Below are 16,201 nucleotides of genomic sequence, written 5' to 3' on the forward strand. Positions count from 1 at the left end.
TCAGGATGAGTTGATTGATAAACATTTTTCTTCAGGTTGCAGCATCTTCCGGGCGAGTTAAGGTCAGGAGTTGGCTCAACAATTCTGAATTGAAGCAGTTGTTGGTTTGCTCCTAGCCTCTAACTTACCTGCAAAGCATCGGGGGCTGGTAACTACCATGGCTTACATAGTAGCTGGAGAAGGAGTGCTGGCAAAAATATACAATTCACTTGTAAATGAAGTAATCTTCTTCTTCAGCGGAGTCTCGTTATTAGTTCATACAAGATCCCCAATGTGCTGCTCTGTGAACAGAGGTTTTCATTTTCCAGTTTGCTCTAATATCTCTTCTGAAAAAAAAATTCTCTGCTCTTGGTGCGAGAAAACCAAGCAGCAACGCAATGTTTGTATGTCTCAGTATGAAACGATCTCAAGAAGGGAAGAACGTAGGGCAGCAAATAACATTAAGTATACATTTTATATTTTAATTTAGAAAAATATATTAATTAAAAAAATTGCACAACCTTTGGTATACCAGGCCATTGACATTGTACCTCACAAAGAAAAATTGTACACAAAACTTGAATTTACATAACTTGCATTGAACATTAGCCTCCTCAAGAAGCTCTTTGATGGTGACCTGACAGTTATTTTTTGTCCTCAACTTCTTAAAGAAAATGGGCCACCAATTTTGGAGTTCAGTCGGTGATTCTCGATCTGGCACAGTGGCACATCAAGGGATTTTCCAAAATTTTAACTTTCCATGTACACTCCCTGTATATATCTGTAAGAAGAACAAACTCCACATTAGAAAAGAATGAGTTCTTGTGAACTTCTGTCTTATCACGTCACTACCCTTTTAATTAAGTTCTCAGGACCATGACTTAAGTGGTTCATTTCAATGAACTTTACACACACACAATTGGGAAGAAAAAAAATTGCTAATGAAATACTCTAAAAATATTTCTTAAGACTATTAATTATTTTTCTTTCATTAAATAGTAGGAGTTAATGTCTGTTTGCATGAATGAATTTTGTGGAATAGAACGTGTACGAATGCATGAACCAAATTAGAACAGGTAATATGTTCTGTACGTGTGTTCACTCAAGTTGGGCAGTCACACAGTGCATTTTTTAGTTCATTCATACGTTTAGACATTGTAAGGGTTAATCTACCATGTAAACAAGCCTTCAGCGATATAAGATTTTAATCTTCTTGTGTTATTGTGCCATTTAAGTAAATAGATATGTATAATTTAATAATAGCTTGATGATTTGATATGATCAGTAAAATTAATGGAAAAATCACTGACTGCATCATTCTTTCTGTCTGAATTGTCTGTTTAGACATTGTAAGGGTTACTCGACTATGTAAACAAACCTTCAGTGATATAAGATTTTAATCTTCTTGTGTTATTGCGCCATTTAAGTAAATGGATATGTATAATTTAATAATAGCTTGATGATTTGATATGATCAGTAAAATTAATGGAAAAATCACTCACTGCATCATTCTTTCTGTCTGAATTGTCATCATAGACAAATTTCAAGGATATTTGATCTGGTGTAGAAGCTATCGAAATGCCCACGTAGTTCTTAGGGACATAAAAGGTCTTTGTGTGACTGCTTTCACATTCCAATCAACATCATTGTCATTGACACCGACCTTGAATGGATTTCTGTTCCCTTATCCACCTCTGAAGCATAGTCTAGCAGTAGATTTTAATTGGGGGGGGGGGGGGGGGGGGAGAGGGTTTACCGGAGACTTCAGAGACCTTACCTATGGAAAAGATCCCAGGGCAAAGCAGGGTTGTGATTTTTGATGATTTGGATTATCTAACCCTAAATTCACTTGTAATTAAGTCAACATTATTTTTATCATAACCATTAACTGATATCTAGATTTCAGTATAAATTTAAGAATTATTGATTAATCCGTTACCATTGATGGTAGAAGTTTAAAATTTGACTATGAACGCAATAATAGGGGAAAGTAAAGTAAAAGTGCTAAATTGAAGGGCAACCAACAAATATCAAGTTGGCTAATACATAAAAAATCATAAGTTGGCCATGAACCAATGCCACTGGAAGGGTTTTAACCCTTTTAGTGCCAGCCGGCCGATCGATCGGCCCGAGGGTTATGCGTGAAGAATGCCACGGGCCGATCTATCAGCCAGGTGTATTTTAATTAATTTAATAATTAAATATTTTTCCCAAGTTGTACAGAAGAGATAACAACATAGGTGAACTTTTTAATCAATGACGCAAGTGTTAGAAGTTTAAATAAAAAAAATTAGCTTCAACGCATTCATATTAGAATTTTTATAAAATTTTAAGTAAAATCGTGCAAATTCATTAAAAAAGCCCTGGCATTCTTTGCGTATACCAGGTAAAAAAGGCTGGCACCAAAAGGGCTAAATCCAGAAAGGAGAGAGCCCTACTACCATTGGAGTCTGAGATAATGCTGAGTCCCAGTTGAGAGGGGTTCAAAAAAAGTGTAGCTGAGCCTGTGTATATCTGCGAGCTCCTTCTTCATGAATCTCCTGCAAAAACGATCTGTACAGATGGGATGGAAGAGACTTTAAGGGCTCACTTCAGCTGTCAGGCTAAGAAGGGAACTCCATCATCTCGAAAGGGTTAAACCATTATACTTAATTTTTCCTCTATATACTGTGGTATGACTGCATTCATAAATTTTTTCAATATTACTGGGACCATAACTTAAATTGGGGTAGCCAGTATTTACATGAGGTGATTTCCCCTACCACCATAGTCCATAGTGAGATATGGGCTGCTATTCTGGATGGAATTACACCGTGCTATTTGCCAATAATACACCAGAAGTTGTAATAATATTGCGAATAACACCCTGTTGCAATATTGTATTCTGAACCGGCATTATCCGTGTTACAATTACATCAGAAGGCATAATTCTCAAAATTTGTAGCTCCAACTGGCAGTATTACACCCCGTAAAATGTGTAATCGTAGCATAAGTGACAAATATTTAACTATTTAAGCAAATTGTGTAGAAATTGACATTCGAGCTTAACATGTGTAGCACAAACTTGCTTCATTGACAGTGCGTAAACTATATCAATGCAAATAATTACTTTGAATACCTAAAATTTTCCGCTCTGCAGTCATTTAGTAATTGCATTATTTTATTTCAATACTTGATGAACGACGAAAACATCCTCAATGTGGGCCATCAGGTCAATTCTTGAATTTTTTCAAGCTTGTGTTTACCCATTGGCTCTCCAAAAAAAAAATACATGCATGCAAATGCAAGTCGAAATTCTTTTCCCTACATTACTCGCTACCTTCTGCAATTAAAATTGGAATTTTATCAAATTATAACATGGGCAGTCAACTTGAATCGCTTGCTTGTAAGGATTTCTCCAATCATCAATAAAGTTTCCGATCGAATATGATTCACCACAGACTTATAATACAATATCTGTGAAAAACAATGCAATACATATACATCATGTGGAAAGAAATACAAATTGTTGCGTCTATAGGCAAGAAAGTTCTTAACACAATTAAGATTATCTATTGGCACAGTTGAGGGTATGTAAATTTTCAGTGAGCAGATAAAAATCAGCTGATAGGAAAACGATAAGAAGTGACACAGCAGCACTTTCCACATGAATTACTAGCGTTAGATTCACTTGTTCAGAGCTGTTCCATCCACCCTCAAATTCACCATCACCTCCCTCTGCTTTTTCCACATCTGCAGCTGAAATATCGAGATTATTCCATCATAATACATGAAAGCACAGCTGTGGTGTACGAGAGAAATGGCAATTCATAATTGTTTTGTGTTATTATTAATTATGTCTGTACGCTTGTTGTTGATTGCAGCGAGCCTTTAATGGCATGAGTAGTTTTCATTTTTAATGTGGAAGTTTATCAGTATAATCAATGAAAAAATTTACATTTTGGCGCACACCAACCCTTGCTAGTGTAGTTGTCATATCTCTATGTTTGACCCATCTCCACATCTGCAACTAATATTTTACGAATAGGTACCCCACACTTAACCCCTCAATGCTGTCATGCGTACCCAGTACGCACCCTTAAAATTTCGTATGCCGCCATCATGCGTACCCAGTACGCTTCCTGACCTACTGTATATAATATTTTTTCTCCGCCAGATATTGTATGTTAAATTAACACAAATTGCTCGATCTTTTGAAGAAATGTTTTTCCTCTCCAATAAAATATTCATAGCGGCTTGCCTTCAAGATTATAAAAAAATGCTTTGATAAAATTGCATTTTAAACCAGCGCTTTACCCAGCATTTAAAGTTGACTACTTCGGTCCAAAAACTCGATCATGAAAACTTCCGGCTATTAAGCTTGAGAGAGGTCAAGAAGGGTCAGCTACTTTAGCTTGAGATATGGTATCTTCTAAGCTCAATGCCTTCTCTCCCTCTTCTCCTTGTTTGTCGTCACCTCGAGCCCCAAGTGTGTTTGGTCTGCCTCCTTAGTCCTTATTGTCCTAAGCGAAGGGGCCATGTGCTTTGCTCTGCATTTATTTTTTTTATTTTTTTCTGCACAGTCATCAACGAAGATAAGATTCCATCTAAACAGTCAGCATTTACCAGGACCCCTTCGAGATATTTTCTCGTCTCTTGATGGACCTTTGAAATCACAATCACGCGCCAGCTTCAGTCCACTAGAGTCATTCATGCGGTGTGGTGTTCTTTCAGGCAGTGTGATGAAATTCTCATCGGTTGTACTTCCTGTGTGGTATTTTTATCTATTATTGGGGATCCCACGAAACAGGAATAGTATTGAAAGGCAAAACAGACTTGGAAGTCTGTTTGTGTGTTACGTTATAATCTATTAATTGGTGGGGTGAATTTCAAGGACCTTATTGCATTAAGGATATATTGCATTCGTACCTAATGGAAAGAAAACGCCATTACAAGTGGTGTATGAAGTTATTTAGGAGACTATTGAATGCGGCAGTCCTAAATTCATATGTTGTTCGTAGGAAAAACACGTATAAAAATTTGACTTATCATTTCACGTGCCATTGATCGAGGTAATATTTTTGAAATATCCAACGTAATACGAACTGTTTGGACATGGCCGTCACTCATTACACAACTTAGTACCAAGACTCACAGAAATACATTTCCTAAGAACAATTCCTGCAGCTGGGAAGAAGTCCAAGTCTCAAAGGAGGTGAGCAGTTAGTGCCTAATATGGGAAATTAAGAGACTGTGGGTACTGGTGTGAAAAAAGTGCAGTGGGATTATGTTGGGATTGCTTCAAATCATATCCCACGAAGCAGATTTTCTAAGGTAAATCATTTGAATATTCACATATTGACGTTTGAAACATTAGCACGTGATTACCTATATGAAATGATACGGTAATAATGGAAAAAAGTCAAGAGTTAAGTGGGCGGAGTGGTAAATTTTCAAGTAGGCAAAACTGGTAATCCTATCGAAAGTATCCAATCTGTTAAGAAATTTTCAACCACAAATAACTAAATGACATCATGTAATTGTATTTTTTTAATGCATGGAATGTTAGTGATCTCTTAGCTTATTCGAAACCAAATTAAAATCTTTCAAAATTGAAAATTTATTCGTTAGTTCATAAAAGGAGATACATAAAACAATAAATATTTTTTCAAATCGCTCGAAAAATTATTATATAGTAGCGCATTGTATTACGCAAGTTTACAAAAATTTTTAACGATACTGATAGTATATAGTGAAAGATATAAATTATTGAATGATAGTATGCCGAAAAGGCGAAGTCATTCAAATCTCTTCTGGCCGCTGAGATAGGATTTAATTAAATGCCCGCCGCACTTGAGGGGTTAAGTTACTGGTTCAGTCACTTGGTTTGACAATCGACTGCCTTACGTCATAATAATTTTCTTTAAATTTATGTGGCCATGCTTGTCATGTTATCTTATTGGTAATATATGTGATAAAGCTGATTGCTGCATCTTTCCAGGTAAATGAAGACTGATAAAAAGAGGCATGAAATAGGACTTCCTTAGAATTCTCAAGTTTGGCATCATTACCATCTGGATTTGCATAGCAACACTCCTGTGAGGCTCCAATTATCCTCATCAAGGACAGGTGTTGGACGGAAGGATAATTTCCTGCGCCCCTGCTTGAGCCATTGGAATATTACAATTTCTTAGCTTCAGATATTGTTAGGTCAGTATATTTAGCTAAAGAATTCATGATGTTCTATTTCAGGCATTCACTCCCATCTATGACATCATCCTCATAACGTTCATCCTTTATTATTTCCATTATATCAATCAAGGGAAGATTTCATTTGTATGCATGGAATTCAGGTTTCTGCATTTTTTCAGTAAGATGGTAAGAGTAAAATCTGTAATTAGGCTCTTTACTTATTTTTTTCATTGGTTATGCACTAATGTTTTCAATTCATAAGTAGACACCCACGGGTCCGGTTTTACCGATGGGGCTGGGTCAGTGAAAACTTGCACATGAGGCAAGCTGTATCTTGTGCTGTGCTGTGTCATAAGAGCCAATAAGGACGGACGCGGTTGCGATTGGGCTAATGAAAGTACTTTCTCCAAGTACGAGTCTCAATTTAACACGTTCAGCACCACTTCGGTCATAATGACTACTTGCGTCACTTGGTCATTATGACCGAAGAAGGAGCCTTTCCTTTGGCTGCTCATAGTATGCCGTCCGCCACAGCTACTGAGGCGAAGAGTATATATGACATGACAGATGCGGGGTGTGTAGCCGAATGCACACTAAAACTCTAATGTAAGTTTAATGAAAGAAGAGTATCAAGTATTAACCCTTTCAGTGCGGATATATCGACTTCTACAGCTCGAGTGAAAAGTTCGGTGCACTGATATATCGGCTTTTACATAGTTGTTTGATTTGAGGACATTGAAATAAAAAAACTTATCTATCAGTTAACGTAAAAAAATGTTGTGATTATTGTCCAATTTAATGTCATTAATTAAATAAAAACTTATAGATTTCCAAAAAATTAATTATATAGTATTTATTTTTCCTATTTGCTACATTTTATTAAAATACCCTCCGCATTTTTCGACTGTACCCTGGGAAGAAGGATAGCACTAAAAGGGTTAATGAAAGAAAAAAGAAAATCATGTAGGCGCAATGGGCAAGTTTGTCTTAAAGTTTGCGGCAGGGAAAGTGTTACAAAGGAAGTGGGCTGGAAGTTGAGACCACTTCCTTCCCGTCCCTTGCATTAAACCTGACTGTTTAGTGTTTTCTCCTCTCCCATTACGTGTGTCACTCCCCTACCTCGTGCCGTCTTTCCTTTGCACCTGAACATCGTTTCTCACACTAAAAGAACTCCTACCCTTAGAAGAATTGCCATGTTTTGTGGTTTTTTGTTGAGCTTGACTAGATATGAAACTTACTAAAAATCAAAGATTTGTCTCACAAGGGGAGAGCACGAAACTTGCTCCGCCTTTTTCAAGGCCATATTTTTTATGGCCTTCGGAATGGTGAACATATCCCTGAACTAGTAGTGGTTACGTTGAATGGGCAACGCTTATAGTTCCATGATATCGCACCACTCAGCAGACGGGTCGGTAGCGTTTGAGGCTGCCATCCAGGGGACCAGGGTTCGGGGCTTCGTGATGGCTATATATTTTGTTGTCTTCCTTGTGATCATACGGTGTCAACTTTTTCATTAATTTTAACTGCGACAAGCATAGACACGAGACTATTTTTTATCATCATAATGGCGTTCAGGTTTTTAAGCATTGTCATTGCCACCTGACCCATCTGGTGTAGAATCCGTGAATTTTTCTTTGAATGAGGAGTTTGTTTGCTGGACTACCATAAAGTCTCCTGTATGATGAATAGATTGCTACATAAGTCGTAAGATGTGCTCAAGGAATCTCTTTGGAACCTCACTGCAATATTTGCTAGTTTGGTTTGTGTTCATTGCCTCTGCTTTGGTTCTGTATTTCTGATCTGTGCCAACAGCCCTCAATTCCAGTTTCTTATGGACAATGCCTGTGTTATTGAGCTACTCTGAACCAAAGTTCTAGATTTAGATAGTCCATTCTTTGAAATCAAGTTTGTCTAATTTTGATACGAATGCACTGATTACAGATGGTGTACAAGGAAGGGGAGTTATAGCAGACGATTGCAGCGTTTAAAATCAGTAGTAGTGCTGCTTGCCGGAGGAGTTACTTTTCCTTAACTTCGATTGAAGACAAGACACGTAAATGTCAATGGTGGACCCACGGCCATAAACTTATATGCTATACTTAATGTGAGGCTTTATCATTCTGTCTGCGGATGGTCATAAAAATTCTGGCGGGATATAAGGTGACATTGCGACCTAACTTGGGAGAGTACTGAGAATAATGGCTGATAGGTTAAATAAAGGCTGTTGGCCATGTTCCATGAGAGGGAAAAGGCTATTTCCAGATGGGAGTACCCGAACTGATGCTGGGGGGAGGCAAAGTAAGAGAAATCGGGGTGGGACGATTGATGACCTGGGGAGAAAGGTTAAAGAACTAATGTTAGAGGTCAAGCAAGCCCCTGCAGGGATGACGAGAATGAAAACAGGAAGTTTGCAAACCCAGGCAAAACGTATGCAAACCAAAGCAGCAGAGACGCAAACCCGGGCCAAGAAAAAGCCAAATCTGGCCATGAGTAGACGAACCTGGGTATTAGGAAGTATGCGATCCAGGGCAGGGAGTTTGCAAACCGGGGCTGGAATTACACGTACTTGGGCTGGGTGTAAACGAACCCATGAAGGGAGTAAGCGAAACCAGGCAGAGATGATTGATGACCTGGAGTTGAATTTTAATGACCCATTGATAGAGGAGGAGGAATCGGGATGGGAGTTGGACCAACAATGGATAGAGGAGGACGAGTGGGAGTTGGACGATCTTTTTCTGGAGGAGGAGGAATCAGGATGGGAGTCTGACTCTGGGTGGGAGTTGGATGACCCATTCCTGGAGGAAGAGGAATCTGGCTGGGAGTTGGATGACCCATTTCTGGAGGAAGAGGAATCAGGGTGGGAGTTTGACCATCTATTTTAGGAGAGTGTGAGTTGGCTGGGGACCTGGTGTAGGAGAGTAACTTCCTCCATCTGCTAGTGTTTAATATATGCTTGTGATATAACTGAATTATCGCATATGCAAAAAAATATGAGAATTTCTCAAAATTTGGTACCCAGAGTTACTATAATAAATAATTTGTAAGCTCTCAGTGTATCTAAATGAGATATATTTTCAAATGTATCTATTTATTGTAAATTTTTTATAAATTACTTTTTTGGTAGAGCACGGCTGCCTAGAAAATGAAAATCTGGCAAGTTTATGCGTGTACTTTACATTTACAAAAGAGTGATTTTACAAAAATTTGTACCTAAAATTATTAATAATTTGTATGCTGTCAGTGAGTCTGAATGGAGAATATTTTCAAATACATCTATCCATGGTATATTTTGTCTTAATTATAACACTGCTTCCTAGTTGATGAAAAAATAGCAAGGTTATAGGAGTGTTCCCTCGAGTGCAATTAACTTTGCTAGAATGCACTCACATAAATGTCTAGTTACACATTCTGTGACTAATGGTTTTTAGTTTTAACATAGTTATTGAAAACTAAACCTTGTATATCTTAATTTTAACCGGCATATTTCAATGAAGTCATTAAAGCATACTCTTTTTCACTCGGCAGATCTTGTACTTAACCCTTTAGTGCCAACGGGCATTTTCATACATAGAACACAAGGTTCTTAGAGTAAAGGTTGCCTCATTCGCGACTCGAGCTCCCATTGGCTTGACGTCACTGTAGACCCAACTTCCAGTGCCATTTCAAATTCTAGCCTTTCCGCGGGCGTAACTGCTTACCGCAGCGAGTTCGTGAAGTTACCCTCTATTGAAAACTATAAGCCGAATTTTAAATTGAATGCCGAATTATGAAAATAATGATGTTAAGATTAAAATAAAAGATAAATTCGTGTATTCAGACGCTATAATTTCTTGACGAAAGGTTGAAATGGAAATGTGTGGGAGTTAATTCTGTGTCCACACTTCCTTCCTGTAACTCACAAAACACTGTTTTCCTTGCTACTTACGCAATATAATTTAAACTTAGATTAATATGGCTGGGAGGAATACGCAAAAACCGAATTAGTGGCTTGAAAAATTACAGTTCCGCCACTTTTCAAATAGAAATTATGCTCGTTTTCATTCCTCGCCGGGCTTTGAAAATATATAAGATAAAGAAAATTATGCAAGGGGACATCGAAATCCTTTACTTCAATGGGAAGAAAAAATAAGCATATAGAGTGAAAAGATTTGTAAATTTACCGTTATTACCATTTTCAAATCATTCGTAATAGGAATTCAAAGTTCGTACGTCATACGTTGTATCATAGGTTAAGCAAAAAATCATACAGATAAAACGGAACTAACTACAATATTATGCTGAGAGAAATAAAAATTATTTCGGAGAAGCGGAAAGCCTCTGAGGGGGATAGCGGATCTTGGGAAATGCGCTAATGTTACTATCCCACGCGAGGCAGGTAGACAGAAAAAGGTCAGTGGGTTAGAAAAGGGGGGCGTGAGACACGTCTTTATTGTTCTCGTGTAACTTGTTATTTTTTTTCGAAGCTAAGGTCTTCATAATACGACCCCTGCCCGAGGGAGGACCTTTTGTTTGATTTCGGAGAAGATGAAAGCTTCAGAGTGGGTGAGGCGAATGCTGAATGGAGGGGAATAGCAGATCATGGGAAATGCGCTGATGTTACTGGAGTTCCCTGGTGGGGGAAACCGGGGATATTCGGATTTTTTCACCCGGATCAATTAAGGTTCCCCACGTCGAATTTTTTTCACCGCTCTGACCCGCGAATTTGATGTAGTTCGTCAACTTGCCTATAACGGCGCTGCATGCACTAAAAGACTAGAGTTCTCTACATTTTTCCTAGTCAACTACCAACGACGTGCGTGCGACAGTGTACGATGCGAAATTCATACTATTCGCACATCTCTACTTGTTGTCATTGTACTGCATGCTTCCTAACTTGTGATTAACATGAGAAATTCATTTGTAATTTCACAATGCTTAAAAATCTGTAAGTAATTCTTTTAGACAAGTTTCTTGTGATAATCAAATACAATATTTGGTTGAAAAAAAAAACACTGGTAATGCAATTAAGGTGATCGTAGATTCGTGCTAGGATAGGGTTAGAGGGTCCAGACCAGTGGCTGGGGTAAGGGACGGTTGAGTTGGGTCCCATATCTAAGGGATGAAAATAACAGGCTAACTCCACCTCCAAAAAGAGCTCCATATGGTGAGTTTAACACGTTGACCATCATGCCGGTCATAATGACCGGAGTCGAGTGGCTACCGTCACGCCAGGCCAGTCATACTGACCGGCCTCCGAGTGTATTTCAAAGTGGATTTCTGACTCCGGAGTGACTAGAATCTAACGTATGGGCCATGATCGTTGTGGTGTCAGAATATATATATTTATTTTAAGGAAAAGTACAAAATCACATGTTTCATGATCCGGGGGAATAGTTAACGGAATGAAATAATCTAATGGCGTCAGAGGACATATCTACTAAAAACATCATGGTGGTCAACGTGTTTAAAACACTTTCACACTACTCGTAGCATGGAAAATGTTCTCCAATTGTAGGTGCTGGCAGGAAAGGGTTAAGTTGTACAGAAGTGAATTTGTCTATATCCATTGCTTCCTCGATCAAACTGATGCCGGTTTTGTATCCAATGAGAAAATGTTCCTAAGTACGAAGAAACTGTGGCAATTAGATTGAAAATCAAGGAATCTCTTAATCAAACCTACATGTGCAGAAGTAAAGAGGAAATTAAGGCACAAACAGGTTTGAATCAATAAGACTAGACGTGGCAAACTGGGCATTTTACTTCATGTTAGCTTAAAGTTGATCACTTATCCATTCATTAAGCTAGATCTTGTGCTATGAAGAATATCCCAAAACAGTATGTAATTTTCATTAATTATTTCACTGAATTATACCTAATTTCAAAATGGAATTACCACATTGTAACTACAGTGGAACCTCGTTAAAGCGAGTACGGGCTATAGCGAGACCCCCGATATTACGAGAGATAGCCGATGCACCGTCAATTGATCCTATAATAAGCATGTTTAAAATTTCGTTTTGGTGTTGGCTCTTGCCATAGCGAGGGTTTCACCGCCGGAGAAACTTGCACCAAGACTCCTTAATCTCTGTAATCGCTAGCGATCTCTTAAAAATGAAGTTAATGGAGAGCTTAGTCTCAAATTTATGTGGTTAACTGTCGTTCGATAAAGAAGTAGTTAATTTTGGTGAAAATATTGTGGCATTAGCATTCGCGAATGCTTGATCTTCTTTTGTTCCTCGGGCGGCAGAAAGCAGTCGTCAGCATACCCGTATGTCCATGAGTTGCATGAATAGAAAGCATTTGATGGAACACACCGTGGCCAAATAAACACCAAACACGTCCAAGCGAGAAAATAAAAATAAAGGAGTAATATGAGGTATATTGGCTATTATTTGCACCACCTCCGGTAAAGCGACAATTCGCTATAGCGAGTGTTTATTGGTGCACCGTGGGGTGTCATTTTATTGAGGTTCCACTGTAGTTATCTATGATCGCAATGACGGCTGCACATTCTTAACCCTTACCTACCAGGGCTTCCAATAGAAAAATATTTTCAGTGCTACGAGTAGCATAAGAACATTTGAAACCTCGAATTTAGGCACTCGAAAAGGAATTTGATTAAACCGCACAAGAGTCAATTTCAACAAAAAGACTTGCCGAAATTAACAGGTTAAGAAAGTGGCGGGTACACATGGGGGGCAGCCCTCCCCCCTTGCGGGACTGTCTGCATTGCTGAATATTGCAGCACCAAAATTGTAACTTTCATATATCATTAAATAGCATTGCCTTGTATGTGTGTATAATCAGTATCAAAATATAATCAGTCCTTAAACTACATATCTTAAACTTTGCATGTAACTTGATTATTTTTCATTAGGATCAAGTTGTAGGTAGCGCAAAATATCTTTTGTGACCCCCCCCCCCCCTCTTAGTTTTTCTGTTTCCATTGCTGGGTAAAGAGCAAAAGAATTATACCATAATAAATTTTGTATTGTGTAAATCCCACTACATTCCTCTGATTTTGGTGGTTTAGATCTAAATGTAGGCAGCGTCATTGTTCGTGGATGGCAGGTTCTTGCAGATATTTTCTGATACTCGATGCACTAGTTTTCATATGTTATCTCTCATTCTACCAACTAATTCATCACCAAGGAGAATAACAACCAACAAGAGGATATTGATTCCAAGGTTTTTATAAAGCTTACTTGACACTCCATCCAAACACAGTGTTTCATGATCTACGACAGGATTGTCGCTCAAGAGTATCTGGGCAAGTTGCCTTCACAATTTCTTTGCAGACGTAAAGGTAAATGCTAATAATGCATTCCCTTGACTATGCAGAAAATTCCTGGGGCACTAGCACAAGAGAATATCACAGCACCTCTGAAGACTAGTTTGGCTTGGCTTGATGGTCTGACACCTACAATGGTTTAGCCATAGCTCGTCTTTCAAAGACTCTGAAAGCACATTAAAAAATTTTGTGGAAACCCTAAAGTCTACTGACCAGAAAATGACCCCAGGAGGATACAACTACGTATTTCACACCTAGATAAGCCCTCAAGAAATAGGAGCAAAATTCTACTGAGTATAGTCTCTAATTTTATCCGCGGCTGATGAAACAGAAGTCCCGGATCAGTTTCATCAGCCGCGGATATAATTAGAGACTATACTCAGTAGAATTTTCCTATTACTCCCATTTCTTGAGGGCTTATCTAGGTGTGAAATACGTAGTTGTATCCTTCTACTCATTGGAAATGAACGCCATTGTTCAAACCGTAATTATATTTCATTCCTTGAAATTTGTGCCGGTATTAGTATCATGTGTATAATTGTAATTAACTCTGAATATGAACAAAAAAACTTGTCTGTACTACACACGTGGTTGGGTGATTGTAGGGGTGTTTTTTTATGCTCATTCCAAGCCTGGGCTCACATTTTTTCCGTCATGTCTAGTTTTCTTAGGATGAGTGGATGATATAAGGGCTCAGGGATGTCTCGGCAAATAAATAGCGATTTTCAAAAATGTGAAAAAATGCTTATTTTCTAGTGATGGGTTGGTTCGATTCCTCGATTCTCGACCAAGAACCGGAATCGAAAACGAGTACTTGCCAAGGTGAAAAATCGATTCCGATTCCAGTAGTACTTCAAACAACAAAATATACGACCGCATTTCCAACAGTCATTTGAATTTTGGCGCCATGTATCCGTATTAACAAAACACACATCTTCCAGGGATGTGTGAGTACTTGAAAATTCAAATCGATCGAGTAGTTGGTACTCGACTCGAGCGTTTCGAGTAGCATTACAAATGTTGAGTCGAGTAGTTAAGGTTACAGAGCTTTCGAGGCTAGTAGGTCCAGCAATCTGCCGACAGGAAGTGCTATCATGAAAGTCATGTAGTAATACAGTTTTTAAAGCCGATAAGTCATTCTAATGCCTTGGCCTGGTAGATTCAGCTTGCTGTCGAAGTGGGCGCCGAATACCTTTTCGCCAGCCGCTGCGGCCGATCGTCTTCTGACCCGGCGCACACCGGTCCAAAATTGGAAAAAGCTGGTATTAAGTCCAAAATCACCTTTTTGGGAGTAGAGACTTGAAACTTAGCGTAAATACTCAAAAATCATTACCAGATAATAGATTTATATGCCATTTTACATAAATACGACCCTTTAGTGATGATACAGTGGCCCAAACATGACCAACTTTTCAAAACCATGTGCGATCTCGTTAATCCTCGAAATTTTTTAAATTTATCCAGGTGGTGTTGCGTTGGTATGAGTTTTATGGAATAAAAACGCAATATTCCTTTGATCTGGTGCTTTACCTATACTTTCATTGACTTTTGAAGATTTTGGCTCACATCTGTCTGGTTTTACAACACAAAATGGCCAACCCGTTTTTCACGTGAAATTTGACATAAAGTAGACATTATCTTTCGTTTACGTAAAATATAACTCGGAAAATTTGGTCCACAATATAAAGTAGAGATTTATAAAGATTACTAATTAGAAATCTCGGAAAAAAAAAGTTTGTTACGAAGGAAATTAGAGCGATTTTTCAATCGCGCGTCAATGCTTCGCTACATGCCGGGGAACTCTAAGGCTCGGTATCTGAGGCAGATTTTTCAAGTTTTTTAAAACATTAGTCTTGAAAATCATCATTTAAAGCATGGATAATCGTCTTAATTGACTTCAAACACTAAACTGAGGATGTTAAAAAGGATTATGCATAGATCGACTAGAACATTTCGCGCATTACTCGAGTGAAAATACTAAGGATTGGATATTTTTCGGATCCATCCCACGCATAATGCCTCGGGTATTGAAGTAAAGTGGAGAGATTAAGTTAGCATGCTTAAGAGAGAGAAAAATGAACTGTTTCCGTGAAAGGCAACAACCGATACCCTTTTTCCCTTTCCACATTCGCCGAGGTGAGTCGCGCAGAAGGGTAGTTATCACACCACAATGCTCTTTTAGCCTTTTTTATTACTGCGTCCGACCGATGTGATATTCATTTGTAGCGTTTAGTTTCTTTCTTGAAGGGAAAAAGGAAGAGATTTTAAGGTTGATTAAATGACGTGAGAAGTATAGAATTTTTTTGGCTCTACAAAGTAAATTTTAGTTCTTTAGTTTGTTCGCTTCGTCCACTTGAATTCCATGAAGATTCAAGATCCAAAAAAATCGTTGATACAATTTTTAATAAAAATTCCAAAGTCTCCGAAATCTTGCAATTTTGGTAGGAAAGTACTTGCCCAGTCACACAAGTGTGTAGCAAAAGGCAATTTTCTGCAGGCAGTAATAATGTAACACGGAGACGTCAAAACTGCTGGCTGAGCATGTAGAATAATTGGTTTTTCTGCTTGAGAATTTGAAAGGGCCAAATATTACATGATTTATATACTTAGTATGCAATCTTTATTACAGCTATGAGAATTTCTGTACTCAGGGCTCTCCCTTGTAGTTTGGATACATATATATGGTCGACATATTATGAGTGCCAATATTCTAAAGTAATACCTATCATGTAACACCACTTGTCAGGTATGTTCTGTTTTGAAATTTAGCTAATATATTTT

The 16,201-nt window shown here is 38.2% G+C and overlaps 2 protein-coding genes across 5 annotated transcripts in view; one reads left to right on the top strand and one right to left on the bottom strand.

Annotated features, from left to right (window-relative positions):
• Positions 1 to 447: 447 nt before the first annotated feature.
• The window catches only part of LOC124167804, a 66,602-nt gene continuing 50,848 nt past the window's right edge, over positions 448 to 16,201 (bottom strand). For all 4 annotated transcript variants that reach the window (XM_046545837.1, XM_046545836.1, XM_046545835.1 and 1 more), the window contains one exon: positions 448 to 760. In XM_046545837.1, the coding sequence (XP_046401793.1) occupies positions 710 to 760 (51 nt within the window). In that variant the 3' untranslated portion in view covers positions 448 to 709. The remainder of the gene's footprint in view (positions 761 to 16,201) is intronic.
• On the top strand, positions 6,006 to 9,435 carry LOC124167806. Its single transcript, XM_046545840.1, has 2 exons — positions 6,006 to 6,168; positions 8,092 to 9,435. The coding sequence occupies exon 2, from the start codon at positions 8,349 to 8,351 to the stop codon at positions 9,030 to 9,032; it is 684 nt and encodes a 227-aa protein (XP_046401796.1). The 5' UTR covers positions 6,006 to 6,168; positions 8,092 to 8,348; the 3' UTR covers positions 9,033 to 9,435.

Source organism: Ischnura elegans, chromosome 11 (assembly GCF_921293095.1).
Source record: "Ischnura elegans chromosome 11, ioIscEleg1.1, whole genome shotgun sequence".
Lineage (NCBI taxonomy): Eukaryota > Metazoa > Arthropoda > Insecta > Odonata > Coenagrionidae > Ischnura > Ischnura elegans.